General features: G+C 34.8%; 1 protein-coding gene across 2 annotated transcripts; it reads right to left on the bottom strand.

Moving 5' to 3' along the window:
- Positions 1 to 14,235: 14,235 nt before the first annotated feature.
- Positions 14,236 to 22,797, bottom strand: LOC105321635 (toll-like receptor 4). 2 transcript variants are annotated; one of them, XM_020064619.3, is made up of 4 exons: positions 21,948 to 22,797; positions 20,740 to 20,904; positions 15,925 to 16,068; positions 14,236 to 15,251 (listed from the first exon to the last, which is right to left on the bottom strand). In XM_020064619.3, exons 1-4 carry the CDS (start codon positions 22,564 to 22,566, stop codon positions 14,689 to 14,691), a joined length of 1,491 nt encoding a protein of 496 aa, XP_019920178.3. In that variant the 5' UTR covers positions 22,567 to 22,797; the 3' UTR covers positions 14,236 to 14,688. The 2 variants fall into 2 exon arrangements, with proteins under 2 accessions (XP_019920178.3, XP_011418304.3); XM_011420002.4 differs by having other exon boundaries at positions 20,740 to 20,907; positions 21,948 to 22,796.
- Positions 22,798 to 26,775: the final 3,978 nt, after the last annotated feature.

Genomic DNA, 26,775 nt, shown 5'->3' with positions numbered 1-26,775 from the left:
GCTTTTAGTACGATATTTAAAAAAAACTCTACGAAAGGCATACATTTTTATTTTTTATTCTGTTTATGCTACGTGAAAGAGGAGTGGTGGTCGTGGCCAATTAGACTGTTTATATAAATATCGGTAAGAAGAAGTGCTGTATATGGAGATAAAGGAAAACATTCAAACTTTAAAGTTAATATTTGTGTAAGTATTCTTTAATAAATCACAATTTTTTTTCAAAACTTGAAGATAGATCTGATGGTTAGTTTGTTGACCATCTAGCCTCCTTAAGGTAGATCCGATGGTTAGTTTGTTGACCACACAGTCTCCTTGAGGTAGATGTGATGGTTTGTTTGTAGACCATCCAACATCCTTAAGGTAGATCTGATGGTTAGTTTGTTGACCATCCAGCCTCCTTAAGGTAGATCTGATGGTTAGTTTGTTGACCATCCAGCCTCCTTAAGGTAGATCTGATGGTTAGTTTGTTGACCATCCAACCTCCTTAAGGTAGATCTGATGGTTAGTTTGTAGACCATCCAGCCTCCTTAAGGTAGATCTGATGGTTAGTTTGTAGACCATCCAACCTCCTTAAAGAAGATCTGATGGTTAGTTTGTTGACCATCCAGCCTCCTTAAGGTAGATCTGATGGTTAGTTTGTTGACCATCCAACCTCCTTAAGGTAGATCTGATGGTTAGTTTGTTGACCATCCAACCTCCTTAAGGTAGACCTGATGGTTAGTTTGTTGATCATCCAGCCTTCTTAAGGTTGATCTGATGGTTAGTTTGTTCACTACATAGTCGTCTTAAGGTTGAAAAGAGTTTCTATGTTGGTTGTCTGCTAATTTATGTTTAAAATTATTAAAAATACAAATTTAAACCATGAAACTTCCATTTAAACCATAAACCTTCTTATTTACATTTGACTTTTTATGATTAACAGAATCATACATAACAAATCATGCATTATAATTGAAAGGCTATTTTAAACAACATTTTCCGAAAAAGCAAACAAACCTTTAACAAAATCATTAGGACAGTCAAGGTCTGAAATTGACATTTTTATTTCACGAAAAGAAGACACATCGGGATAGATATTATCCCATTGGTGCAGAAGAATTTTATTTAGTTTTTGATATGTTTACATAGCTATTTTCGTAATCGAGAAAGCTGCAATATTATTTTGAATATTTGATTTTTGAACTTAAAACTAACATTGTTTGTCTGTGATTGGAAGATTCTATCAGCAATTTCATTTTCTTTTAATTGTCTTTGTTACTGCATGGCACCATCACATAAGTTGGTCATTGTTCAATTTTGTTAATTTGTAATCAAGTAAAATCGTCCTCTGTTGATTATTCTGTATCTTATCATCGCGTCTTTCCAATCATAACGTTCTACTGCTTCAGTTAATTAAAAAATACTGGAAAGTCTGTTTTCTGAACCTGTCATGTTACCATACGCGTGAAGGTTTTTGACAATTATGTTATATGTCAAGTCAATTCTTTCTCCCGATCAGCATTACCTTCGTTAATACCTGTGTTATGTAAAACATTTTCACAATGTGGAAAAATAACTTGAACATATGGAAATTAAGAATGTTATGCATCAAGCTGTCGCCCGGGGCGAGAGGCCGCGAGCTGCCCTCCTACTATATTTAAGGTCCTATCCCGTCTCCAGTTTCCTGGTTTTACTACGATGACAAACATGTACGTTAGCGATGGGCCCGCTGCTATAAGTTCTCCTCCTCTCCGATAATTTTCTACTGACCGCGGAAATAGGAGCGAGGACTGACGTAAACAATAGAGACTCATAAAACTGCGGTACAATCGACGTGATCTTCATTGTTTGACAACATGCGACTCTATCTGGACGTGTTAGCTCTCCTCGGTGTGTTGACATCCTCAGCTTTGTCCATGTCCCCCTTCACGCGTTCGCTGATTCAGCGCGTGTCGAGGAGACATAGGCGAGCGATGGACCAATCGTTTCCCCCTTGCAAGGCATTTGGCTGTGTTCATGGTGATTGCACGGTTCAAGACAACATCTTTAATTGTGAGTGCCACAGGGGATATAAAGGACAACTGTGTAACGAAATAGACATCGTCAAAGATACCCAACAGGGAAAAACCGACGAATGTTTCGCCAATTTCATTTGTAACAATGGTGGCAAGTGCTTGGTCAGTAAAGGACATTTTGGCGTAACGTCTGTGAAATGTCTGTGCCCGCCGCAATGGACGGGTGCTTTCTGTGATATCCCGTGTACCATGGACTGCATGAACGGCGGGACGTGCCACAAGGACAGAATGACCGGGAAAGAAATGTGTATCTGTAAATGGGCCTTCACAGGAACGTATTGTCAGACGGAAAATATAAGACCTAAACTAGATGTGATCTAATGTCACGGGCCCTCACGGCTCCGCGCTACCAGTGACCAAACTTGACTTCTTTTGCCTGGAAATCCACTTGAACTAAACTCAGGACATTAATTGTTTATGTATGTACTTCATTAAGTTATTTCGGTGTTTGTTGACGTTCTCATTACCATGTAATGATATTGTAGCATGGTCTCTATGCCATGTGCCATTAGACTGGCATGAACCATTAGACATGCTCAGTAAATGTTTATTTAGTGATACCCCTATGTCTCTACTGGATGGGGATAACTTACAATGTGTAAATTAGTTAAGAAAATAATTTATGAATAAACAAAAAATTAAATATTTAATTTTTGTTTTATTGTGGTTTCAATGAAATATTTTCAGTGGATATTGAGTCTGTAGTATTACTACATAATTCAAATACCAATTATATTGTGTATTCGTTAACGGATTATCAGTTTTAATGAATATATGTTTATCTTACATTAAAAAAATTAAAAGAGTATTTAGATAGAGTTCAAAGTGAAAAAAACACATTAAATTAATTTAAAAGCCTAAATAACAAAATTGACCAGTAATCAATTGTTTGAATGTTTTACAAAGAGGCCAAGAAAAGCAAAAACATAATTTATTTTTTTGAAATGACTCCATTTAAGTAATGAAATGTCGCGTTGATGGCTGTATAAATAGATTTATATTTTTAATTGGGATTCTTTACATAAAACATTCATTAACAACGAACTTTTAAATATTAAATCACTTTTTCAACATATACCATTCATTTCCTTTCCTCTGGAATATGATTATCAAAACTTAAACACTGATGAATATTTAAAACATTTGAAATGTTAGCAATAGTAATATATTGATAGACCTCTGCGCTCGGAAAACGGTAGAGTATTTCAAAATGTAGTACTCTTAGGCCGGCTTGTAGGTTTTTTGCTGATTTTCGGGATTTCGACAAAGAATTATACCTTGAACTGTTTCATTACTGTGCTGGTTTTGTCATATTTTTCATTCCGTTGTTGTACGGCATGTTTTGACTAATTATCCTTGTAGAGTTTGATATATTTTATGTGTCACGTGTCGCTTTGATTGTTTTTCCACTTAACCTAGTTAGCGCTGATGTTGTTAAACGTTAATTTCCATAGCGTTTTGACGTAACGAGCCATCAGCACGGTGCAACGTATCTTAAATGCCGCGTGTATACTTATGTTAACGAATATATAACATTAATATCAGTGAACATTTCATTACAAACATGTATTTCATTCTGCTGTTACCAATGTCCCAAATATATGATGGTCCATTGGAAAATGGAATATTTTCCCAAAATGAACATTTTCAAACATCAGAACCTTTTTTCAATTCTTTCATGGATATAATACTTACGAATTAAACGCATCTTTCTTTTGGTTTAACTGATATTCATAGACACATAGTTATTTTGAAATATTAGTTGTAAAAACCTTGTAAATTCAATTATGAAATGTTATCTAGTATAAATATCGTATTGCAATAAAGAAGATTTGATGTTTGGGATTTCGTCATATGCGTTTACACGTCCTTCAAAAATCCAATCCAACAAATTAAACTGTAAGAAGTCTGTAAACATTTATTGCTTTAGATTTGCATGAAGCAAATTAAGGTATGCTAAAAAGCAAGGTAAAATACTTTTTCACACCAAACGACCTGAGGAGAAATTAAAAATTAAATAAATTAGGCCAATGGTGAGGGTTTATCAGTCCCGCTACTATTTCCTGGCAAATACATCGCGTACTTTACTCAGGAATTCGCCTCGTTATGGCTGATTTATGGCGCTTTCTGGTGGCAATGTTGAGCAGGTTTCTTTTTAGATTTACACAAGTCACAAAAGCCCAGCCAACAAGCATTGTCAAGCAATGTGATATCGAAATAGAAAATACATAAAATGTTTGGTAGGATACGACTTCTCTCAGACTTTGTTGATAATTTTTAACCTTACCTTTCAATATTATATCTACTTTTACGTTGTGCAAAAACATTTTAATAAATCCATTCCTACTAATATACCTGAGAAATTATTTTTCCAATCTTTGCCAGCTTTAATTTGGAATTATATTATTATTATCCATCATCAATAGAAATATACGATAAGAACGAAAACTGCCATAAAAATAAAAAAAAATTAATGATGTTTTATTGTTTTTTTAAATTTAAAAAATCTCTCTCTCTCTCTCTCTCTCTCTCTCTCTCTCTCTCTCTCTCTCTCTCTCTCTCTCTCTCTCTCTCTCTCTCTCTCTCTCTCTCTCTCAGAGTGGGATATTTCAACGCTGCTTACCCAATAAAAATCTTCTTTTCATGAAATTTGAATGTTTTCATCTCAGAAGTGACCAGTTCGTAGTCAAGTTTGTAACTATATATAATAACTGACCTAGTATTTGTGTGCTGACATTGTTGTACCGAAGCGATTCTTCAATGCAGATGGTACCAACTGGCATCCCACTCGACATGTTGATGGCTGTCTTACGACTTCCGCTTTGAATATTCATCACGTGATTATAACTGCTTCATCCAAATACCAGACTACATAACATATAGCATTGATCGCTGATCAACTTTTTTTTTTTCATATGCTATTAATATTTGGGATCTTTTTTTAAATAAGTGGTCTGTTTTTTTCTAAACAATACTTTTACAGTAATATTCAAATTAAAAACTTTCATAAGTGAAAATTTTGTTTGAAAAAGTGATCGCAAAGCATATCTCATTGTTAATAATTTGTAGATAATTTTGTTAAATCTACTTTTATGTGCTATCAATTATTTGGTTATTAGATTTATAGGGAATTTTATAGACCGTTTATTATAACTGTTGTTAATTAGTTGTTATTTTCATAAACTTTATTATGTTGGCCACAGGTCAAACTTTGTTGGGCTTTAACGATTAGGTAATTTGATATCCAATGTATGTATTACTCATAATAATGACATTTTATAACACATGTAATAAATTATAACGCTGGATTCCCTGTAAGGTTTCACTGTAGGGTTTTGCTGTGGAGTATGCTCAGATGTGGAGTTTCTTGGGGCTGATATTCGCCCCGCTGTGGGGTTCCGATGTAGGGTTCCATTGGGGCTACCATTCCTGCCCCGCTGTTGGGTTCCGTTGTGGGGTTCCTTGGGGCTAATATTCCGGCCCCGCGGTGGCGTTCCGATGTGGGGTTCAATTGGGGCTAATATTCCCGCCCCGCTGTTGGGTCCCGTTGTGGGGTTCCATTGGGGCTACAATTCCGGCCCCGCTGTGGGGTTCCGATTTTGGGTTCCATTGGGGCTACAATTCCAGCCCCGCTGTGGGGTTCCATTATTGGGTTCCTTTGGGCTACCATTCCAGCCCCGCTGTAGAGTTCCGTTGTGGCGTTCCTTTGGGGCTACAATTCCAGCCCCGCTGTGGGGTTCCGTTATTGGGTTCCATGGGGGCTACCATTCCAGCCCAGCTGTGAGGTTCCGATGTGGGGTTCCATTGGGGCTACCATTCCGGCCCCGCTTTTGGGTTCCGTTCTTGGGTTCCATGGGGGCTACCATTCCGGCCCCGCTTTTGGGTTCCGTTCTTGGGTTCCATGGGGGCTACCATTCCGGCCCCGCTTTTAGGTTCCGTTGGGGCTACCATTCCTTCCCTGCTGTGGAGTTCCGTTGTGGGGTTCCTCTGGGCTACCATTCCGGCCCCGCTGTGAGGTTCCGATGTGAGGTTCCATGGGGCTTCCATTCCGGCCCTGTTGTTGGGTTCCGTTATTGGGTTCCATGGGGGCTACCATTCCGGACCTGATGTGGGGTTCTGTTATGGTGTTCCATTGGGGCTACCATTCCGGACCTGATGTGGGGTTCCGTTGTGGGGTTCCATTGGGGCTACCATTCCGGCCTCGCTGTGGGGTTCCGATGTGGCTTTCCATTGGGCTACCATTCCGGCCCCTCTTTGGAGTTCCGCTGTGGGGTTCCATGGGGGCTACCATTCCAGTCCCGCTGTGGGGTTCCGTTGTGGAGTTCCAATGTATGAGGGGCTGAAGGTCGTCACCTGGGGAGGTGACATAAGTTCATTGCAGTAGTATGTGTGGTTATGTTTACGTCACAATTACTAGTATACGAAAGAGTCTGGGAAAGGTTGATAAATTAAAATCAAAGTACTGAAGTACTGACGGGAGTTGATTTTATCGATTATTATTTATTTTAAAATCAGTGATATTTGATTTTGCATGGCAAGTAGTATCAGTAATCGAAATATTTCTGAGGAATTGTATGGATCCAGGCAAGATTGAACTCTAGTTTTGTTCAACCAAACGCTCGTGTCTCCGTTTATCTCCGACAAGCAAGAGAGACTCTGTTTTGTCGGATATTAACGGAGACAGCCGAGCGTCTGGTTGAACGAGACTAGTACATTGAAATCTAGCGTATGAATACATGCATACGACTTCAAAAAATATCTAAACGGTTTGTACCATTTAAAATCTTACTATTTTCAAGGTATTAATAAATAAGTTTTATTAAAAAACAATGCTTCAGAATACATTGCATCGAATTTATCGATTATTTTCAGGAACTAAGTGTTGTCAGCGGTATTGATTTGTGCTTAGGTCCAAACACTGTTTCACTTTCGGTTTGCCCGAGTACGTGCATAGGAGAGTTGATTAAAATCAACTCCCAAAAAGGTATTATCTAGTATAAAAGTGACATAAAGCTTGTTGTCATAGTTCATAATTTAGTAAGAAAAAATAATATTCGACGAAGTTTTATCAATTTGATTATCGGTAAATCACATTTGCTTAATGAGGATGCTATGGTAAACAAATTTAAGGAATGTTGAAAGACATTTTTGCTTTTTTCTTATCTTTTTTTTAATTGTTTCTTTGTTTTCAAAAATAATCAAAAAACTAAAGTACATTTAATAGCAACAAAAAGTAGCATATTACGTCAAACAATGAAACTATGACATGGCCTTTAAGAACAATTTTAAGCAATTGATTAGTAGAAATTTTATTTTCATTTTCATTTGCTAAATCACCAGAGGGTTGTGACATTCTGTATTTGATTTGAGAAATTCCCCTTCAATCTCATATTAAGGTTAACCAATGTTCATGCTGCAAACAAATTATAGTTAATTCCCACGAGCACATAAAAACGGAATAAAAGTTTAATTGTCATTATCTCTCTAATGCGTTGCATAATAATATAACAATGTAATTATGTCACAGATGTCCCTAGCTTCACCCACGATAAAGTGGAGCATTGACTGTCATCGCAACACACACTTCTTAATTGCTTGCTGCAATTGTAATGTTTGCAAAACGAATATCATTTCTGTTTATGTATTTTTAGTGCTAAATATTTGCATATTTGAAATAAAGTTAACGCATTTCTTTTTTCTATTACAACTTGAACTATTTTTTTTATTGCATACGTGTTTCATTGGAAGAGACATAACCAGTTTTTATTTGGTGATTTTAAGTTGCATTATACTTAATATTAATCAGAATGAAATTTGGTCAGTGATTTCTTTAAAAGAGAATTTTGAAAAATACAGCCTAAATCATTAGCATATCATACAATTTACGTTATGCAATTGATGTAGTAAGTTTCTGCCTTTTTCTGATTGGTATTTGTAACTCTTTCATGTCACAATTATCAAACTTATATGCATAATAAAATGCTAATTACTTGTGTATGCTTAAGAATTTTAAATAAGAAAGCTGTTGTTTCTGTGCAAACTGTCTGGCTACGTCCGATATTGACAGACCATTGTCCCGGTTGTATTTACCGCCTCCCCACCCACGCATCATTGGCCTCAGATGCTGGTCATCCCCGCGGTAACATCAGTAAAGTGTTCATTTCCTATAGATTTTCTATCACGATTAAACCTTTAAAACATGCCGACTATTAACCGCAACATGCTTTCAGCATAACTGATGTTAACATATTAGCCCACAAGTCATTAGGGATGACTTAATATAACAACGTTTCTCACATTTCGGGCTATGATTATCATGTTCAAACAAATTACTCTGCTTGTGGTGCACCACGGTGTTCCAATGAGAACAGCCCCTGATATCTGCTAAATGTTAACTTACTTAACATGCAGTCATTCTTGGTTTTCCCCGTCATAAGCATGAAGTGAAAGCTGCAGTATTCAGCAAATAGAATAGAAACTCCATGCTAAAGAGTACACAGGAAATAAAGGGGAAAATGCCGATTCATGGCCGAAGTTGACAGTATTTATTGACATTTGTTGAAATTTAGGAATCCATTATATCAGACGGGGCGTGATATGAGCTTTTTTGGCCACACTAGTCTGTGTGGGGTTGGTTGGTTCTGACCTTTCCTGACCTCGACGTCTGTTTGTTTTCCAGTGTTCCATGGACCCCCTCTGGCTGTCACTGCCTGTGTGTCACCTAGCCCCTGTCTTTATTCCGTCATCTGATTGATTTTATACGGACAACTAGACGTCTCCCTGGGCTTCCCGCGATCAGATTGGCGCGTTATCTTCACTTCAAGTACCGGAGAAGTGCATTTGTTCTATCTACCTTATCTTACCGCATATTTATAGATTTTCATTGCAGTGTATTTCTTTAATTAATTGACGGTGAAATAAAATACATATTTATATTGAAATATTCAATCTATAAGATTTTTCTTTAGGCTGCAAAGCCTACACAGAATTTCATTAACAAAAAAATAATTATGAATGTTCAATAATCGTTAATATACATTATTTTTAATTTTCCTTAACACAAGAGCGATTGAGAAACAACAAATAATCCGTTTTTATCATGACTTTTATTTCCTTGTTTCGAAATTTATATTTCATTTGTTCCAAAGTAGAAAAGTTTTAAAATTTGAATTAGATTTTAACAACTTATATTTCATTTTTTATATTATTAAATGAAAATATGATAATGTGAATAATACATTCATTAATAAAAAAGAAACATTATTTTTGTTTTACTTAATTGCACACATAAATGCCTGACTGGTTTTGTTGTTGTTTGGTTTTTTTTAGTTTTTAACTCTAAATTTTTTTAAGATTAAAATTAATTTGTTTTTTGTGTAAAATTGTATTTTCATATTTTGCGTAATACATGTATTTCAGTATTGAATTTTCATTGACTTTAAAAACAGATATAAAATTTTTAAAATAGGGAGATAACAAAAATAAAGATGTTTATAAAAAGGAGAAATGTTTAGTATTTTTAGCAATAATAGAATCTGTACAAAATGATCCACTTTGAGAACAATTTCTTTTAATATAGTTTGTTCTTTACATGTGACCACTGCACACACTGAAAAGATTTCTAAAACCATTACGTCAGAAAGGATAGATCGCACGTGATTAATTAAGGTGAGGACTGCGGTCAGCGCGTGAGATTAGGATGAGCTCGGGCAAACAAACAAAGAGTACGCAAACTCGTCCAAATCGAGTATGTTCGTTTGTGCGAAATTTATCTGTTTACAAATTACAAAAACTGTTATTTGTTTTCCTGTATATAAACCATAATTCACCCCAAAAATCCAGATTTTACCTGATCATTATCATTAATCATGGAGGAGTGTGCTACTGTATGAATGGGATGATGAGACCCCATGACAGCTACGTGTCCATATGCAAAACTATATGTCCTCTTTTAAAAAAAAAAGTTTTATTTGTATTTATGTTTCCTTTCAGAATTATGGTTTTAACCCGTAAAAACAATTTTCACACGACACATACCATCATATATTACCGAAGAATGTACGTGAAATTTCTACGTCACAAAGTGATAATGACTTGAAATTCCCTGCAGGATTTTCGTAGATCGTGATATGGTGCCAGAAATTGACGAAGATGAACAGAGGTCGATCTAATTCAAAGTCTTTCGGTACTTTTTTATTTTACGTAAGTTCCATTTCATTTTGGCGAACAAAGTATTTATATTTCGGAAGATGACGAAATAGATGAGACATGATCTATCTCACAGAATCAATGATGAATGACTTCAAAAGGTCTGATGAATAGTTGCACACCAGTGAAATTATATTAAAAAAAGGGTTTAACGTATATAGGCACCGTTCATATCAGAGAGAGAGAGAGAGAGAGAGAGAGAGAGAGAGAGAGAGAGAGAGAGAGAGAGATTTAATAAGAAAAGAGATGAAACATTTTTAAATGAGAGATTTAATGAAATACACACAGAGAGTCATAAAAATGTTAGAAAATATACGTGAAATATATGCAATTATATTTCAGCATAAAAATGCAGGTCAAACGTGTTGTGATTGGTATTTATCGTATAATTAGCTTGTCAATTAAATGATTTTGGACATTTTACAACAAATTTCCCTTATGTTCATAGAGTTATGTTAAAAGCAGAACAATAAATTTTGTTTTGCGTAAAAAAAAAATAACAAAAAACCTGTTACCTACACAAAACGTGAGAAATATGAAATATTGGAATGAAGATTATTTAATTTCTAATTAATCACTTCGTTGACTTCTGCGCTTCCTCTGAACCATGGTCCACATTTTATATCCCAGAGCTTGGGGATAAAGCAGCAGCTGAGTTGTATCAGGCACAAAACATAAATCTACAGAGATGGATAAATGTCATGATACCAATTCAACCAATAAACTGTTGTTCTAATTTTTTGTTGTTGCTTCATTTAATTGTGTTTTTTTTCTTCTAGGCGGAAGCTCAGTGGGGTCGCTGTGACAAGAACGCCAGATAGAGCCCCGTCCTTTACAAATCAGACCAAGATGGTTAAAAAAGAATTCAACAATCAGTAGTGGTCTCTAGAAATTGTGGTCTGAGGTCGGAACTGGTGCTGGCACGATAAAGATTTATCAGTTGTTCTTTATATCACCTTTTCGCTCCATATGAAGCATTTTTGGAGATTTAATAAAAATTTATATTTTAATTATATCCACAATGTACTTGTCGCTAACGTCTTTAAAAAATTGATTGTAATTCATACAGCTTAACTCCAAGCTGACAGGACTGAAATCTACGCCATCCAGTTAGCGATGTTGGCGTGTGAGTATAGGCAGAACTGTAATCACCGCTAACGCAGTCTGAGTATTTTTTCTACGATGCAGACGAAAGGAAGCATTTCATATTTTAAATATACTATTTAAAACAGTTTGAAACTTCGATATTCATGAAATTGCTTGTCCTCAACATCAGCACAAGACAAAAACCATAGACTGTCACTTCCTTAGGTCATGTATGTTGATGAATTGTACTTAAAGCTTATATGATATTTAGAATTAATTGTAATAATTTAAAATTGTCCTGCAATGTAATGAAGAAAGCGTGCAGGCACGTAGCATTGTTTTTGAAAGGAGTGGGGGGGGGGGGCAGACTTTTCCTAATCATTGTAAGCTATTTTTGAAAACATCAACAACTTCGAAATCCTAATTTCTGGGAGGAGATGGGTGAGTGTGGTTAATACACGTGTGTTAAGTTACCCTATAATGTTTAATATTTTCCCAATTAATTTCGTTCAGTATTTATTTTTTATATAAATAACTTTAAGAAAATACGTCTATTTCGAAGTAGAAAAAAATAGGGCGAGCTGGCCCCTCAAGCAAGACCTTCCCCGATGCTACATCCCTGGCTTGTCGAGTCGAAAACAGGAAATATTCATTATGGCGAAGTTTTCACGAGATATCGCTGCATCCATGTGTTCAGAAGTATGACGCCTTTACCAGTTCTAGTCCTGTAACAGACCACAGAAAGATACAGAGACCAAGATCAGTGGGTGAACTAGTTCCGCTTGATCGAGCCACGTAAAGGATCGCAGTACGAGGGCCTATGTCATCGGTAACGGTTGTCATCTATGGCTATCAATAGTCAGAATATATTTCCTGTCAAATTAATAAATTAAAGTTTGACATTGCTATCGATGCGCTGCAAGGCTATACAGTATGCGACGAATCGAGTAACAATTTCGCTGATCTAACGCTTTATGACATATTTGATATCTAAAGAATAATCAAAGTACTGAAGAACTGACGGGAGTTGATTTTGTCGATGTTTATTTATTTTAAAATCAATGATATGTTATTTGGCATGACAAGTGCATGTATACGTAGTTTCTAATTTGAATTACGCATATTTTTATAATATGAATTTTTGAACTTTTTCGACTAGAATGTCGAGAAACTTCCATATGAATCATGTTAAATAATATTTAAAGATAAAATTAATTCAATCAAACTATGTATCAGTGGTAGAAATATTTCTCGAAAATTGTATGGATCCAAGCAATTATTTTATATTGACCTCTAGTCTCGTTCAACCAAACGCTCGGCTGACACCGTAAATCTCCGACAAGGGTTTACGGAGACAGCCGAGCGTCGAGTTGAACGAGACTATATTGAACTCTGGCGTAGGAATACATACGACTACAAAAAATATTTAAATTGTTCGTACCATTTAAAATCTGACTATTTTTAAGGTATTTGTAAATAATTTTCGTTTTAAAAAAAATGCTTTAACATACATTACATCGAATTCATCAATTATTTTCAAGAACTAAGTCTTGTCAGGAGCAATGATTTGTGCTGAGGTCCAAACACTGTTTCACTTTCGGTTTGTCTGCGTGACTGCATAGGAGAGTTGATTAAAAATCAACTCCCAAAAATCATACATTTAAATATGTTTGTACTCTGTGAAGAACTTCACTGGGGTTTTTTCTTCTTCAGAAATAAGGTTCTTAAACGCCATCACCGAATGTTCGCGTATCTATCGCCGTTTTGTTCCTTATTCCTTAAAATCACAAGTTACCGTAAAAATTCCTTAAACGCAATTGCTCTCATTCAAATTTTAAAGTCAACAACACGCATTCACAAATTTGTGATGAATATCATTTTTCAGTGAACATTGTACATGTATTTTGAACTCCATGTGCTTCGCTGACATATAATGCATGATGTGCCTATATTGGAATTTAACACCAGAACTATCTTCCCACTCACAAACCCTGGATCGAGAAGGCAAAGTTTGACGGGGTTTGGAACCCAGTTTTCTGGTTGGTCTTATCAAAGTTTGCAGGATCCAGTTAGAAATGTTATTTCAAGAATGACGTTAATTTTGCATTGATTAATATTGAGTCGTTGTCAAATAGATTTGAGACCGACTAAGTAAGTAATTAGTGTGAGTGAACTTGTCTTTTTTACAAATTCGATTACATTATCAACTTGAATATGGGAGGTTCCATATTGCTACAATTTTTCTGTTTGATACGCATTGTCTGATTGGACACAATAAGAGGTCACCAAATTTAAAAAATTGTTCTCTCACTAGATGGCGCAATTGTTAACCTGCATATGTTTTGTCTGTTCGGTCAAGGGTTTGTGAGAAGATATTCTATTTCAAAGTCGTTTATTGCTTAAGTATTAGACCCACAGGATATATTTCATTTTTGAAACCTCATTGCACATGCATGATATATTTATATTCACGGCTTATTTGTTCATTTTTTTTAAAATTAAAAATCAGTTGAATAATGATGAAATTAAAAGAAGCATGTTATTGCTTGCAAATTTAGCAAAATTTTCTCATTAAAAAATCAGTACTTGAGTAAATTAAGAAAAAAAGTAATAGTTTGACTTCTTTTCTTCATGTTTTTTAACAGTTGCGATCATAGCAGAATGAAATATTAATTATCGCTTTGTGCCACAGAAATATACAGATAGATTGTAGGATTACCGCTGTTAACTACAAACTCTGTTGTTCCTCATGCTAATAGAACCATTCTAAATGATATTTAAGTTGCTGAACAAGTTGGGTTTGTCGTTATTGTTTTAAACATAACAAAATATCGTTATCATTTACATACCTTTAATTGATATAACAACATATCTGCAATAGAAAGATTGGCTCATATATATTTTTGCACTACTATCCCCCTATTTTGTGTTATCACAGTATTGTTCTACCATTCTACTAATGGAATCTCTATGTAATTTAATTATGATATACATTAGGGTACATCACAATTGAATTTTACACATTGTTATTAACATGGCTTAAAACTAATTTCCATGACTTGTTTGAGTAAATTTGTAAATCCATCTTTAACCCGAGGACACTCAATACTCGATACACTAAACTCAGAATTACATTTAAAGTGAGATAACTCGTTCATACTATTTTTTAAACGTTTTTTGCAAAGTTGCTCCTACTTCCTAGCTATTTCATACTCAGCATTACTGAAGAAGAGAGACAACCCTTGATTGTCTGAGATGCCAGTTTGATATACGCGATTTTTCTCTTTAACATAATATACTGTCAATGCACAGCAGAATAGGCATAAACTATACCCAATCATTAGAAATGGTAAACTTCGTCTTTCAATGCCTTTAAGTTGCCAGAATCTTCAATTTTTAAATTACTAACAAAAGCTATGTTTTTAGACAGATACGACTCATTGGGAAAGTTAATTTTCACGTCTCTAAGGTCAGACATGGTTTTCGTTAGCTGTGTGTTTGTTAGTTTATCGCTGGGTGGATGACTGATTGACTTGAAGTCCTCTGAGGGCGTGGTTTCCGTAGAACTGAGCTCGGTATCAGCAGAACTCCCGCCACATTCCGCTCTCTTCTTAGGAAGTGAGAACTGAAGAGTCTTCCAGAAGTGTTTCTGGTTTTTTTCACTCTCTGGCCATTTAATATACGTAATGGAAGACAGAATTTGCTTCAATGTCTCGTCCACATCCTCCATTTCTGATATGTCTTCCAGTATGACGGGAATGATTCGGTGTTTCTTTTTGAGCATTTCCTGCAGCGCCACCTGGTATTCGTATCGCGTCCATTCGCTGCTCAGAAAACGTGGCGACAGAACCAGGATGGTCCTCCGACTGTTGTTGATGGCCTCAATGATGTTCTCAAATATCGCTGGAAATCAATAAAAAAACTTTTATTCGTCAAATAATATATTATACCATACTTATTCAAACCCGATTTCTGAAGCCATTATTTGGATAAAATATCACTACATTTAATAATTATTTATCAAAAATACAGAAAAGGTCTCCTTTTGGTCCATGTCGCTAAGACGAGCTTCACATTTCTAAAATATATAGATAGAAGAAAAGGAATCTGAGATAATAAAAAAAAAATAGGACATAGTTCAATGAATTTAAGGCCAGGCCACTCTTAAAGAACATGTCTACATTGTGCATTGGTTTAATTAACCTTTGGGAAGTAAGAGTGTGCTCCCATTTGATATAAAGTAGATAAAACAGCACTCTACAGTGTTCGTCATAAATCGATTTAAGCTTTCCAAACTTTAAATGATCAGGATAAGAAGAGGTAAAGCTGTTTTTCCATCATGTAAGTATACAGCGATATTTATTAATAGCTTTTGTATATTTCCTGCTTTAAAATAAAATCCATTATATCATACAGCTGCACTTATTCGAGCATTATGTAATAGAGATTTCTAAAAGTTTAGATCTGCAAATATAGGGTCCTTGACGACCCCCTCAATAGTCTACGTACTGGTGTGAATCGAGGGTCCCTGCCACCCCCCCCCCATTCACTAGTCCACCCACTGGTGTGTACTCACCCGCTCCGATGACAAAGTCCCGGTAATGGAGACACAGACGGAAGCCCAACTGTTCCTCCAGGACAGGCTGAAGTTTGTGGAGGACAAAGTCCTCGTCCGCCCCGTCCGACTTATAGGACACAAAGGCGTCCCAAACCTTGTCGTCTGTAATTGTACGTTAACATATATTATAGGGAATAACTTGTAAAGTAATTGTACATTAACATATATTATAAGGAATAACATGTATAGTAATTGTACGTTAACATGTATTATAGTATAGTAATTTTATATTAACATGCATTATAAGGAATAACATGTATAGTAATTGTATGTTGACATGTGTTATAAGGAATAACTCGTATAGGAATTGTACGTTAACATGTATTATAGTATAGCAATTTTACATTAACATGCATTATAAGGAATAACATTTATAGTAATTGTACGTTAACATGCATTATAAGAAATAACATGTATAGTAATCGTGCGTTAATATGTATTGTTTTGCCTCGGACTAGAATGTCGCGACGTCATTGGATGAAACGCGTCACGTGGCTGCCTTACAAATTTCTTTAAAAGGCAAGCGTCAAAATTTATAGCGCAACATGGCGGACGTAACGTTATTTGAACTGATTTTCTACACAAACGTTTGTTTACATATCAAACTTTAGGTCCTCGACAAAACAAAACACTTATTAGGTTTGTTACTGACTGTTTAAAGAAATTTGTGGGGTCGGTAAAGTCCATAGAAGGCTCGGCTCCGCCTCGCCTTCTATGGACTTTACCGACCCCACAAATTTCTTTAAACAGTCAGTAACAAACCTAATAAGTAATATTATAGGGAATAACTCGTAAAGCAATTGTACATCAACATGTATTATAAGGAAAAACATGTATAGTAATTGTACATTAACATGTGTTATAAGGAATAACATGTATAGTAATTGTACATTAACATGTGTTATAAGGAATAACATGTATAGTAATTGTACGTTAACATGTGTCATAAGGAATAACATGTATAGTAATTGTACGTTAACATGTGTCATAAGGAATAACATGTATAGTAATTGTACGTTAACATGTCATAAGGAATAACATGTATAGTAATTGTACATTAACATGTATTATTAGGAAAAACATGTATAGTAATTGTACATTAACATGTGTTATAAGGAATAACATGTATAGTAATTGTACATTAACATGTGTTATAATGAATAACATGTATAGTAATTGTACGTTAACATGTTTTATAAGAAAAAACTACGTTATTTAGTGAACATGGCGTTATGAATAGCAATTGCTCTGTTGGCATATTCCATGATGCGCGCTAGCGCATCATGGAAAATATGCCAGCAGAGCAGTTGCTATTCATAACGCCATGTTCACTAAAAAATTGTTGTTTATTACTTATATTTGCATTTTACCATTCACAAATACCCTTTATTAGCCTAGACCTTGACATTTAGCTAGTGCATCAAAAATAAACATTCAGACTGTAATGTATCTTTTTCATTCACATAGATTTGTTAACAGAATCAATGATATGTTATAACAATGATTCCTTTAAAATGTTTTTATAAGACATGTTTTAATTAAATGCATCAATTTTATGGAGTTTGAGAAAAAACTAATGATGTATCGTATAGTTTTTTTTAAAATCTATAACGTCATGGAAAAGTATCTGACTTCACACCTTTATGACGTCATAGTATACTGACAGAGCAATTGCGATTATAGAGAAATAATTGCAGTTCCTCCGCATGGACTTACAGTGGGAAAGAACAATGGATATGCAAATATTTAAGAAATAAACAACGTTATTTAGTGTACATAACGTTATGAATAGCAATTGCACTGTTGGCATATTCCATGATGCGCGCTAGCGCATCATGGAAAATATGCCAGCAGAGCAGTTGCTATTCATAACGCCATGTTCACTAAATAATTGTTGTTTATTACTTATATTTGCATTTTACCACTCACAAATACCCTGTATTAGCCGAGACATTGACATTTAGCTAGTGCATCAAAAATAAACATTTAGACTGTAATGTATCTTTTTAATTCACATAGATTTGTTAACAGAATCAATGGTATGTTATAACAATAATTCCTTTAAAATGTTATTATAAGACATGTTTTAATTAAAATGCATCAATTTTATGGAGTTTGAGAAAAAACTAATGATGTATCGTATAGTTTTTTAAATCTATAACGTCATGGAAAAGTATCTGACTTCACACCTTTATGACGTCATAGTATACTGACAGAGCTATTGCGATTATAGAGAAATAATTGCAGTTCCTCCGTATGGACTTAAGAAATGAATATAATAATTTTTCTATTGATCGACGTATCAAAGAAAAAATTGACCGGAAAACTTCATCAATGCGCGTAGCGCATTGATGAAAAAGTTTTCCGGTCAATTTTTTCTTTGATACGTCGATCAATAGAAAAATTATTATCTTCATTTCTTATCATTTAATAAAACATTTTCAAATAAAAAAAATGTGAAGTGTCATTGATCAAAAATGTAAATAATGTAAATGAAGCGGCGCGTATGAATACAAAACAACAACAGCAACAATATTCAAAATGGATGCGCCTTTGACAGCTGATGCAGAACTATTGAGCTGAATTAAAGGATTAAACACAAATAGTGAGTTAAAATCTGAACCGGCTGAATTGAAAACGAAAGGAAAATACATGCGATAGCTTGTGATATTATTCACTGTGCAGAAAAACTCGTAATAAAACTAGTTTTTATGTGAGATCGTTGGAATATGCAACTGGACATAACCATCCAAGAAAAGGCGATCGTAGATGAAAATAGCTGATATGTCGACAGAGAAGAGTATGTATAAGCGACTTTTGTAAACGTTGTGGTAACTAGATAGCCAGTGATGTACTTAAATGGTATTTCTGCCGCTTGCAATGCGCCGAAGGAGTTGATGCATTACTCATAGCTTTTCTTTACGACGCTTATTCTGATGACAGATGGTGTACGTATGTAAATTCAAAAATCATCGTTACCAAATTTGAACAGAAGTGTTACCGTGAAAGTTTATATGCCTATATGTTCGTTATAATATTCCTGGAAAAGGAACAGCCAGCCTCGCTGTAAATGTTGATTGATCTCAAGCAGACGAAATCGTGAGAAGACGCTTAATTCTCTATTTCGTGAATCAAATAATGTGTTTTGTTTATTTTTGAAGGTTAAACTTTCATTTTTTTATATTCACAAGGTTGCATTTTGTTTGCTGACAATAAAACAGACACAACTTTACATTTTGTTGACAGTGTTTATCTTGGAAATTCCCGTTCTATAAAAAGTGTTAGATCAGAACAGCTGAGAAAAGTAGATCCGGCAAAAATTTTATTGATGCAGGTATCAAAGAAATTTTTCGACCAATCAGAAGCGCCGATATCTCATCAAATGAATAAATATTAAATGATTTAAAGCGGGAAAGAACAATGGCTATGCAAATATAAGGAATAACATGTATAGTAATTGTACGTTAACATGTATTATAAGGAATAACATGTAAAGTAATTGTACGCTAATATGTGTTATAAGGAATAACGTGTATAGTAATAGTACAGTAACTTGATTATAAGGAATAACATGTATAGTAATTGAATGTTTACATGTATTATTATGCCTTCTGTCAATTTGTCGCTACATATTCAATACTCATCTATTTGTGCATAGTTTACAAAGGATTTATATAGCGAAAGCATACTATGCCGTAATAGAGCACGGCAAATGTTTTTAAGGAAATCTTACAATCGCCGAGAGCGGGTTTCGAACTCACAACTCTAAAATCATTCCAGCTTGATGCCCAACGCGTTAGCGCTACGCTATATTAGCCGATGATGTCGTTGACGCTATTTACATAGGCGTCGGGACCAAGGGGGGGGGGGGCTTTTTTTTGCAAAGTTAGACCTAACCATTAGGCACACAGCATCATAGAGGTTCAGCCCCCCCCCCCCCACACACACACACACAAACACACACTTTTTCTCGCAGGAAAGGAAATTGTTCCAAAATTTACCTTGAGAAGACGGAATTATTGAGATGTAGGAGCCATAGGTATACTAGCTCTTATTTTTTTCTGCAATGCCCGCAATCTTCTAACCCTGTATGAACTTTTCAGAAGAGGAGTTTCTTTCAGTGTATTAATAATGCTGTGGAATTTTATCTTTCAAATAACTTAGTACGATATTAAACTGATATGAAAAATAAGTCAACTGCGGAAAAAAAGTTTGATCTTGATCGTTTGTGACAGTGCCTCCTGTGGTACATTATATCGTAATGCCATTACCTTTTGATTTAAGGATCTAATATAAGGGGGGGGGGGTGCATAAATGGTAATTTTAAATCCCATTAAAATTGGTTACTCAATCTTTTGATCTGATTTACTAAAGATGACGTAATTATATTTTAATCATCACGATCTTTCTATCAGGACATGGGTGGAACTTAAAATAAGAAATGAATAGATGAAACGTAAAATTCTCATGAGCCGACTAGCCCTGAACTAAAGTTCATTCATCCGAATAGTACATATGGCGACCTGGATATCATTTACCAGTGATATTTAAACACCCTTCGCTATTCATGCTCGTCTATCATTATACATACTGCACCAAACACACCAGGGTAAGGGGAAGGGTTAATTTTTGGACGTCAGAAGATACCCGGAATTAACCTTAATTCACATAATACTGCCCTTGTTGAAGTTTCTACAGAGCACCGTCACGTCAGGGTTATTTTTAGTCAGCATTTACCCGGAGCTGAGTCAGTGTTCTTTGCTGAGGTCTTACCGTTGTCTTCGTAGGGCTGGAAAAAGTAAGCAACCTTCATCACCACCAGGACTCGCTTCTTCCAGAGACAGTAAGGTACGACCACCAGTAAAAACAGGAGAACCAGCAAAGCGAGCGTGCAGCCTCCCACCAGCCACCACACCCAGTCCGGGTCAGAGAGGGGGGCTTCTGAAATCAATCCATCATATCAGTGCACACATATCTCAATCTGCTAACTAGAGACCTAAAACGCTTTCCATAGCCAGAGGAGTTAAATGTTTTTGTTATGTTCCTGGTGTCTAGACGTAAAGTAATCTCTTGTTAGTTAGCATATATAAAGCATGTTGGGACAGGAAATGAGGAAAGATACAAAACAATTTTCAACAGAATATATTAAATATTGCAAATCGTATATGTGTACTTTAAAGACAAATTTGTCTTCAAATTTTATGTCCGATTTTATATCAAATTTTATGCACGCTTTTAAACGATGGTTATGCTTAGTATATGTATAATAATAGACATTGCAGTAGTTTTCCAAGACAATTAAGCCAAATTTCAATGAAGAAAAATACGTACAAAATTTGCTAACAAAACAAACGACATAAAAGGGTACAGCGTTATTTCGTCTCATGTTAAAGTTCACCCGGGTATGGTTGTATTACGAATTTGACATCGCTTTAAATAAGGGTCAAAATGATCAGACAAATTATAAATAAACATGAGTACGTTTTGTTCGCTAATATTTCTTAAGTTTGCTTTCTTTACAATCGATGCATAACATGCGGGTTGAATAACCCCAATTATTCGGGGGACGAAACCAAACGGTTTCCTTTTGTAAGCTTTCCCGTGATGCATTATGGTTTGTTTTTTTCGTTTGCCCAAAAAGAATTTTTTTTTTATTTACTTTAAATATCTCTAACTTTGAAAGGAGACTGATTCTGTTGGTGTAAATAGGAGAGAGTGCCTAACTTTCTAATATAAATAGTTTGTATAGGAAAAAAATTGATACTGTAATAACAAAAAAATCGGACCAAGCAGCTTTAAATAACTAAAAATAAAGTATGTTGTTTTTCAGTGCATCAATGTGCAAACGCAATTTCGAAACTACATTTGCTATCAAAAACAAAATACGAGTCTAAATATATTTTACTTACTTCAAACATCATTCATACATGGATTTGAAACATAAAACAACAGCAGCATTGTCTCCTACTATATGGTTTTACCTTCTACTGGTCGGAGTTCTTGGCAGCTTTCTCCCGTGTAACCTGGTTCACAGTTACAGAATTCTTCCTGATCACTGATACTGTACTGGCAGAATCCATGTCCACAGTCCCGACAACACTGAAACTCACACTTGGTTCCTGCGGCCCCGGGGTCACAGACGCACCTTTCGATCGGAGACTGTATCCCGTTAATGCTCTCAAGAGTTTTGTTACATTTGCCGTACACGCAGTAGGAACCTATGCATCGTCTCTCAGACGTGGTGCGACTCACATAACTTGGCGAGCATGCGTCCTGTGAGGTGTTTCTGTTTAGATTTGTTGTCGACTCTGTTCCAATTGTTGTTGTTGGTGATGATGTTGTTGTCTGACAGATCCAGCTCCCATTTGATGAAAAGCACACTTCGTTCTCCTGGCAATGCGAACAATTAAAATCGGATATTTCTATGTCACATCTAGACCCAGAAAATCCATAGGGACACTCACAATCAGGCATGCAGTTCTCGTTTAAAGAACAGTTGGCTTCATTTTTACAGTACTGGTAATTACAGGGATTGATTAAACAGCAGTAGATAGACCGAACTAGTAGGACAAGAAGTAACACAGTGTACGACCAGACCATGGCTGCTGATTCACTCCCTCTGTAGCGGGTCAGAACGAGATCCGCTCTGGGACCAGATCACATCCGGGAACTCTCGTCAATATCGCGACGGAAAAGTAAACAAAATACATATCTATTTCATTTTTACGGTTTGCGAATGGATGGAAATCAGTTACTGTATCAAACTGATGATTGTAATTGTCCGTGCTCCACCAAACACGAAAGCTTAACGACATCAGGTAAATTTACCTGTCTTTTGTGACGTCAGGAAAATCTCGATGGGGGAGTTGGTCTGTGTCATTCTATATATCAGATTCAACATCGCTTCATTTAACGCTCTGAACTTGCAAATCAAACAAAGTTTTGTTACTTTCTACCAAGGTAATGGTATTTTCTCTTTTCAAATGTGTTATTCAAAAGTTTTAAAATACAAACTATTTTTTACTTTCGATAGTTTAAAGAAAAATAAAAGGTTGGTAGATATGATCTTGATAATTTTTGTAGTAATGAACTTATGCTTTTCAAATAATAAAAAGTCTTCACAGTTTTCATGTGTCGATATATTAACAGGATTTCCTACTGGCATTGCTTAAAAGTTTTAACAAAATAAACAATGAAGTCAAGGATAAATAGCTGTGTCATCTGTTTCATATTTGGATATATTACTGAAGAGGGATATTGATGGCAACCTAACAACAAAACTTTATGATAAACATGATGACTTCAATTTTTCTGTAGTCAACTTTCCTTACTTATGTAGCAAAAAATCTTCACCACCTGCATATAAAGTTTTTGTCTTTCAAGTAATTCGATACGCAAGGGAATGCTCTACATATGAATAATTTCTAAGGCGGTGCAAGCTATGACGAACAAGTTGATAAGACAGGAGAACTATCACTCTCGACTGAAGTCATCTTTACGTAAGTTCTATGGTCGATACAACAAACTTGTCAGCAAATATAATCTTCCACTGGGTCGCAGGCTGACTGACGTTTTTTATACTTAATGTTTGGCCATAAATATTTACATTGTTCAGTGTCTTTGCCTGTGATAACACTACATATCGATTTTGAACTACATAACTTCAAATGACACCAAATTTAGGCGCCAACAGGGTTTGCTTATTCATATTTAAATATTTAATCGTACGATTACTTAAATTATATAAATATTAGTAATACGGAATCATTCTTGGAATATTATGAGGTGATATTTTCGGTCGGGGCGTGATCAAATCTATCATAAAGCCCTTTGGGCCTTATTGGATTTGATCACGCCCCGACCGAAATTATCACCTCATAATACTCAAAAAATGATTCCTTATTCTTTAATTAATCTCCTAACTATCTACGGATCTTTCCGTTTACCCGAATACGAGCACACAACAGATGATGCTCACACCACCATGGCACATGACTCTACCTCATTTCTTTTAGAAGCCTGTGTTTGCTCTTTTCCTGTTTTGTACTTTGATTTTTGACCACTGTTTGTTATCACCACATGTCATAAAAAAGTTGACATCCAGTATTATATTGTTTATTTAAATAACTGTTGGATGAATATTTCAGCCTCCGTAACTTATTACAAAATATTTATCAGTAAAAAACTATGAATAATAGAGTTTACACCCCTGTGGGCCCCTAATGTGAGAGGATATCCCACTTTCTTTTAATTTAAGATGAAAAATCTTGTTCATATTAACTTTGTTTGCTCTATAAGTATAAACGAAACATTTATGACAAAAAGAAATCTGAGAATTTTGTTATTAAAAACTTTAGTAAACAGATGTCATCAACATTTTCAGGTCCAGGCGAGCTTCCAAGAAATGAATTCTGGTAAAATCAAAAAGCAATTAGCACATCTACAATAATTACTATCTTACATAAAAGTCAAGTACCTATCTTTAACGGTTTTTGAGAAAACGCGTGGACAAAATTAAGTTTAAAAAAACTGCATAAAAAAGAATATTAGTCACGAACGGAAGTGTATTTTAAGATACGATGTACAATGCAAAGACACGTTAACAAAATGCCTAGTTCCTAAAGAAATTATTGAAATTACTTGTGAAATTTCCGGGAAACTAGGGATGACTCCCAGAAAAAGTAACAAAAGAAAGAGAAACAGTAGAATAATAGTAAGATATTTCGCTAAAGACGGAAGACCTTAATAAAATTTTACATGAAAATTGTTTTGCAATGATCAGAAACATTCCATAGTCTAAAACTTTTAAAGGGCCTGTGTGTATAGAACCAACCAACCATTCTATGTATACGAGGGTTGTCCCAAAATAGCGTAGACAGGACACATAATTTATAATCTGTTCACTGGAATTTCATTAGATTTCTATGTTTTCTTCAATGACCCTTTGGCAAACAATACTGAAAAATTCAAATCTGTATTTTATTTATTTCTCGAGAAAATGAATAATTCGTAACAACAAGTTTTGTCAGGCGGCGCAATGTGCGACGTCGAAAATTTCCAGTTTTACGTTGTTGGTAAACCCTCCACATCGTTTACGACAACATTTACGTTTTAATTCCGAAAATGTCTCAGAAAAAATATTACCTTTGAACAACCTGATTGCACATTCAACATATATTTCTAGTTTTTTTGTTTTTGTTTTTGTTTTTTTTAAATATTTTCTTAGTACAATCGATCTGTCGGCTCCAAACTTGCCTGTATTACTTTTGTCTAACGTCCGTATTGCCGAAATGTATCGTTCAGCATTTTGAAGTCCACTGATATCGTTCGGGGTTTCTTTTTTCCACTCATTTTTATCATACTTGTTCAAATATTTTTAATGTTGTTTAACTACTTATTCACAAAACGCATTTTTAATCGATTTTGTTAATTTCATTTACTTCCAAAGCCGCTTAGGATTTATTTCATGGTCTTTACAAAATTGTATCAGTTACTGCTGCGCCGCCTTAAACGCTGACATCGTCATTTTATTACGAGTTAACTTTTCAACTTGTCACAAAATGCGCTTTAAAATATTTAAAAGTTTTGTTATAGCCAAAACATTTATTGAGTAAATAATAGAATTATTATCAAATATCAATGTATGTTTTATTTGAATTTTTTCATTCGAAAAGTACTTTTCCTAGCAATTTTCTTTTCATTATGTTGATTTTAACTTTTTGTTTTTGACATTGCGCCGCATGTCGAATTTCTAATCTAACATGCTTTCATTTCACTAATTTAATCTCAAACAATATTTGATTTTAAAACATTATTTGAATGCAAATTTCTTGAACCCTTTGTGGCACAAATTTCATCTTCCTTTGTCTTCGATTAACTGAATAACGCCACTTGTCTACGCTATTTTGGGACAACCCTCGTATTTCGTCATACTTCTCGCTTTGTACAATCAAACCAAGTGGTCGTCAATGAAAAGAGAGATAAAACATGTTTGATATTTGTTTTCATTATAGGAGTAACAATGGCTGTACGTTTATCACATTTATAAGACATTTGCTCTGACAATAATTTGAGAATGGTTTCAAAAACGTGTAAAATATTCACTTGTAGTTGTGTAAGTTACAGGTACTAACATTGATTTAAATATCAATAATTTAATAACATTTCCTGGCATTTTATAATTGTAGTTATGATATGTATTTTTACCTGGTTTGATTAAATTTTCTTGTCTTGTTGTCGAACATTGCATACAAATTTTAAGAAATCGATTGGAATTTATAATTTTGTAACAAATTTAACAGTATTTAACTGTCCTGTATGTTAAAAATAATGCTACGTTCTTCTGATATAAGCTTATATTAAACCACTGCTGTGATGTCATTCCTTTGTTCCAGAAGTCAAAAATTTTACATGTGACAATATGATTTAGTGAGCTTCTTAAAATACGAGGGTTGTCCCAAAATAGCGTAGACAAGTGACGTTATTCTGTTAATCGAAGACACAGGATGGTGAAACTTGTGCAACAAAGGGTTTAAGTAATTTGTATTCAAATTATGTTTTGAAAATCAAATATTTTTTGAGATTATATAAGTGAAATGAATGCATGTTAGATTTTGACATGCAGCGCATTGTAAAAAACGAAAATTGGGAATCAACATAATTAAATGAAAACTGCGAAGAAAAGTACTTTTCGAATGAAAAAAATTAAGTAAAGAAAATACAGTTATAGTTGAAAATAATTATAATTATTATTTACCCAGAATTGTTTTTGCCATTTCAAAACTTTTGAAGATTTTATAGTGCGTTTTG

The sequence above is a fragment of the Magallana gigas genome, chromosome 7, assembly GCF_963853765.1.
Source record: "Magallana gigas chromosome 7, xbMagGiga1.1, whole genome shotgun sequence".
NCBI classification, from domain to species: domain Eukaryota; kingdom Metazoa; phylum Mollusca; class Bivalvia; order Ostreida; family Ostreidae; genus Magallana; species Magallana gigas.
The sequence above is the reverse complement of the archived record's forward strand: the minus strand, read 5'-3'. Positions and strand labels throughout refer to the sequence as shown.

What these genes read in the sequence shown, in the direction of transcription:
- LOC105321635 (XM_011420002.4), bottom strand. Translation starts at nt 22,566, where the DNA reads ATGGTCTGGTCGTACACTGTGTTACTTCTTGTCCTACTAGTTCGGTCT. An exon ending in AGAACTCCGACCAGTAGAAG is followed by an intron (nt 20,908 to 21,947) that starts GTAAAACCATAT and finishes GATTGATTTCAG; the next exon opens with AAGCCCCCCTCTCTGACCCG. An exon ending in GGACTTTGTCATCGGAGCGG is followed by an intron (nt 15,252 to 15,924) that starts GTGAGTACACAC and finishes ATTGATTTCCAG; the next exon opens with CGATATTTGAGAACATCATT.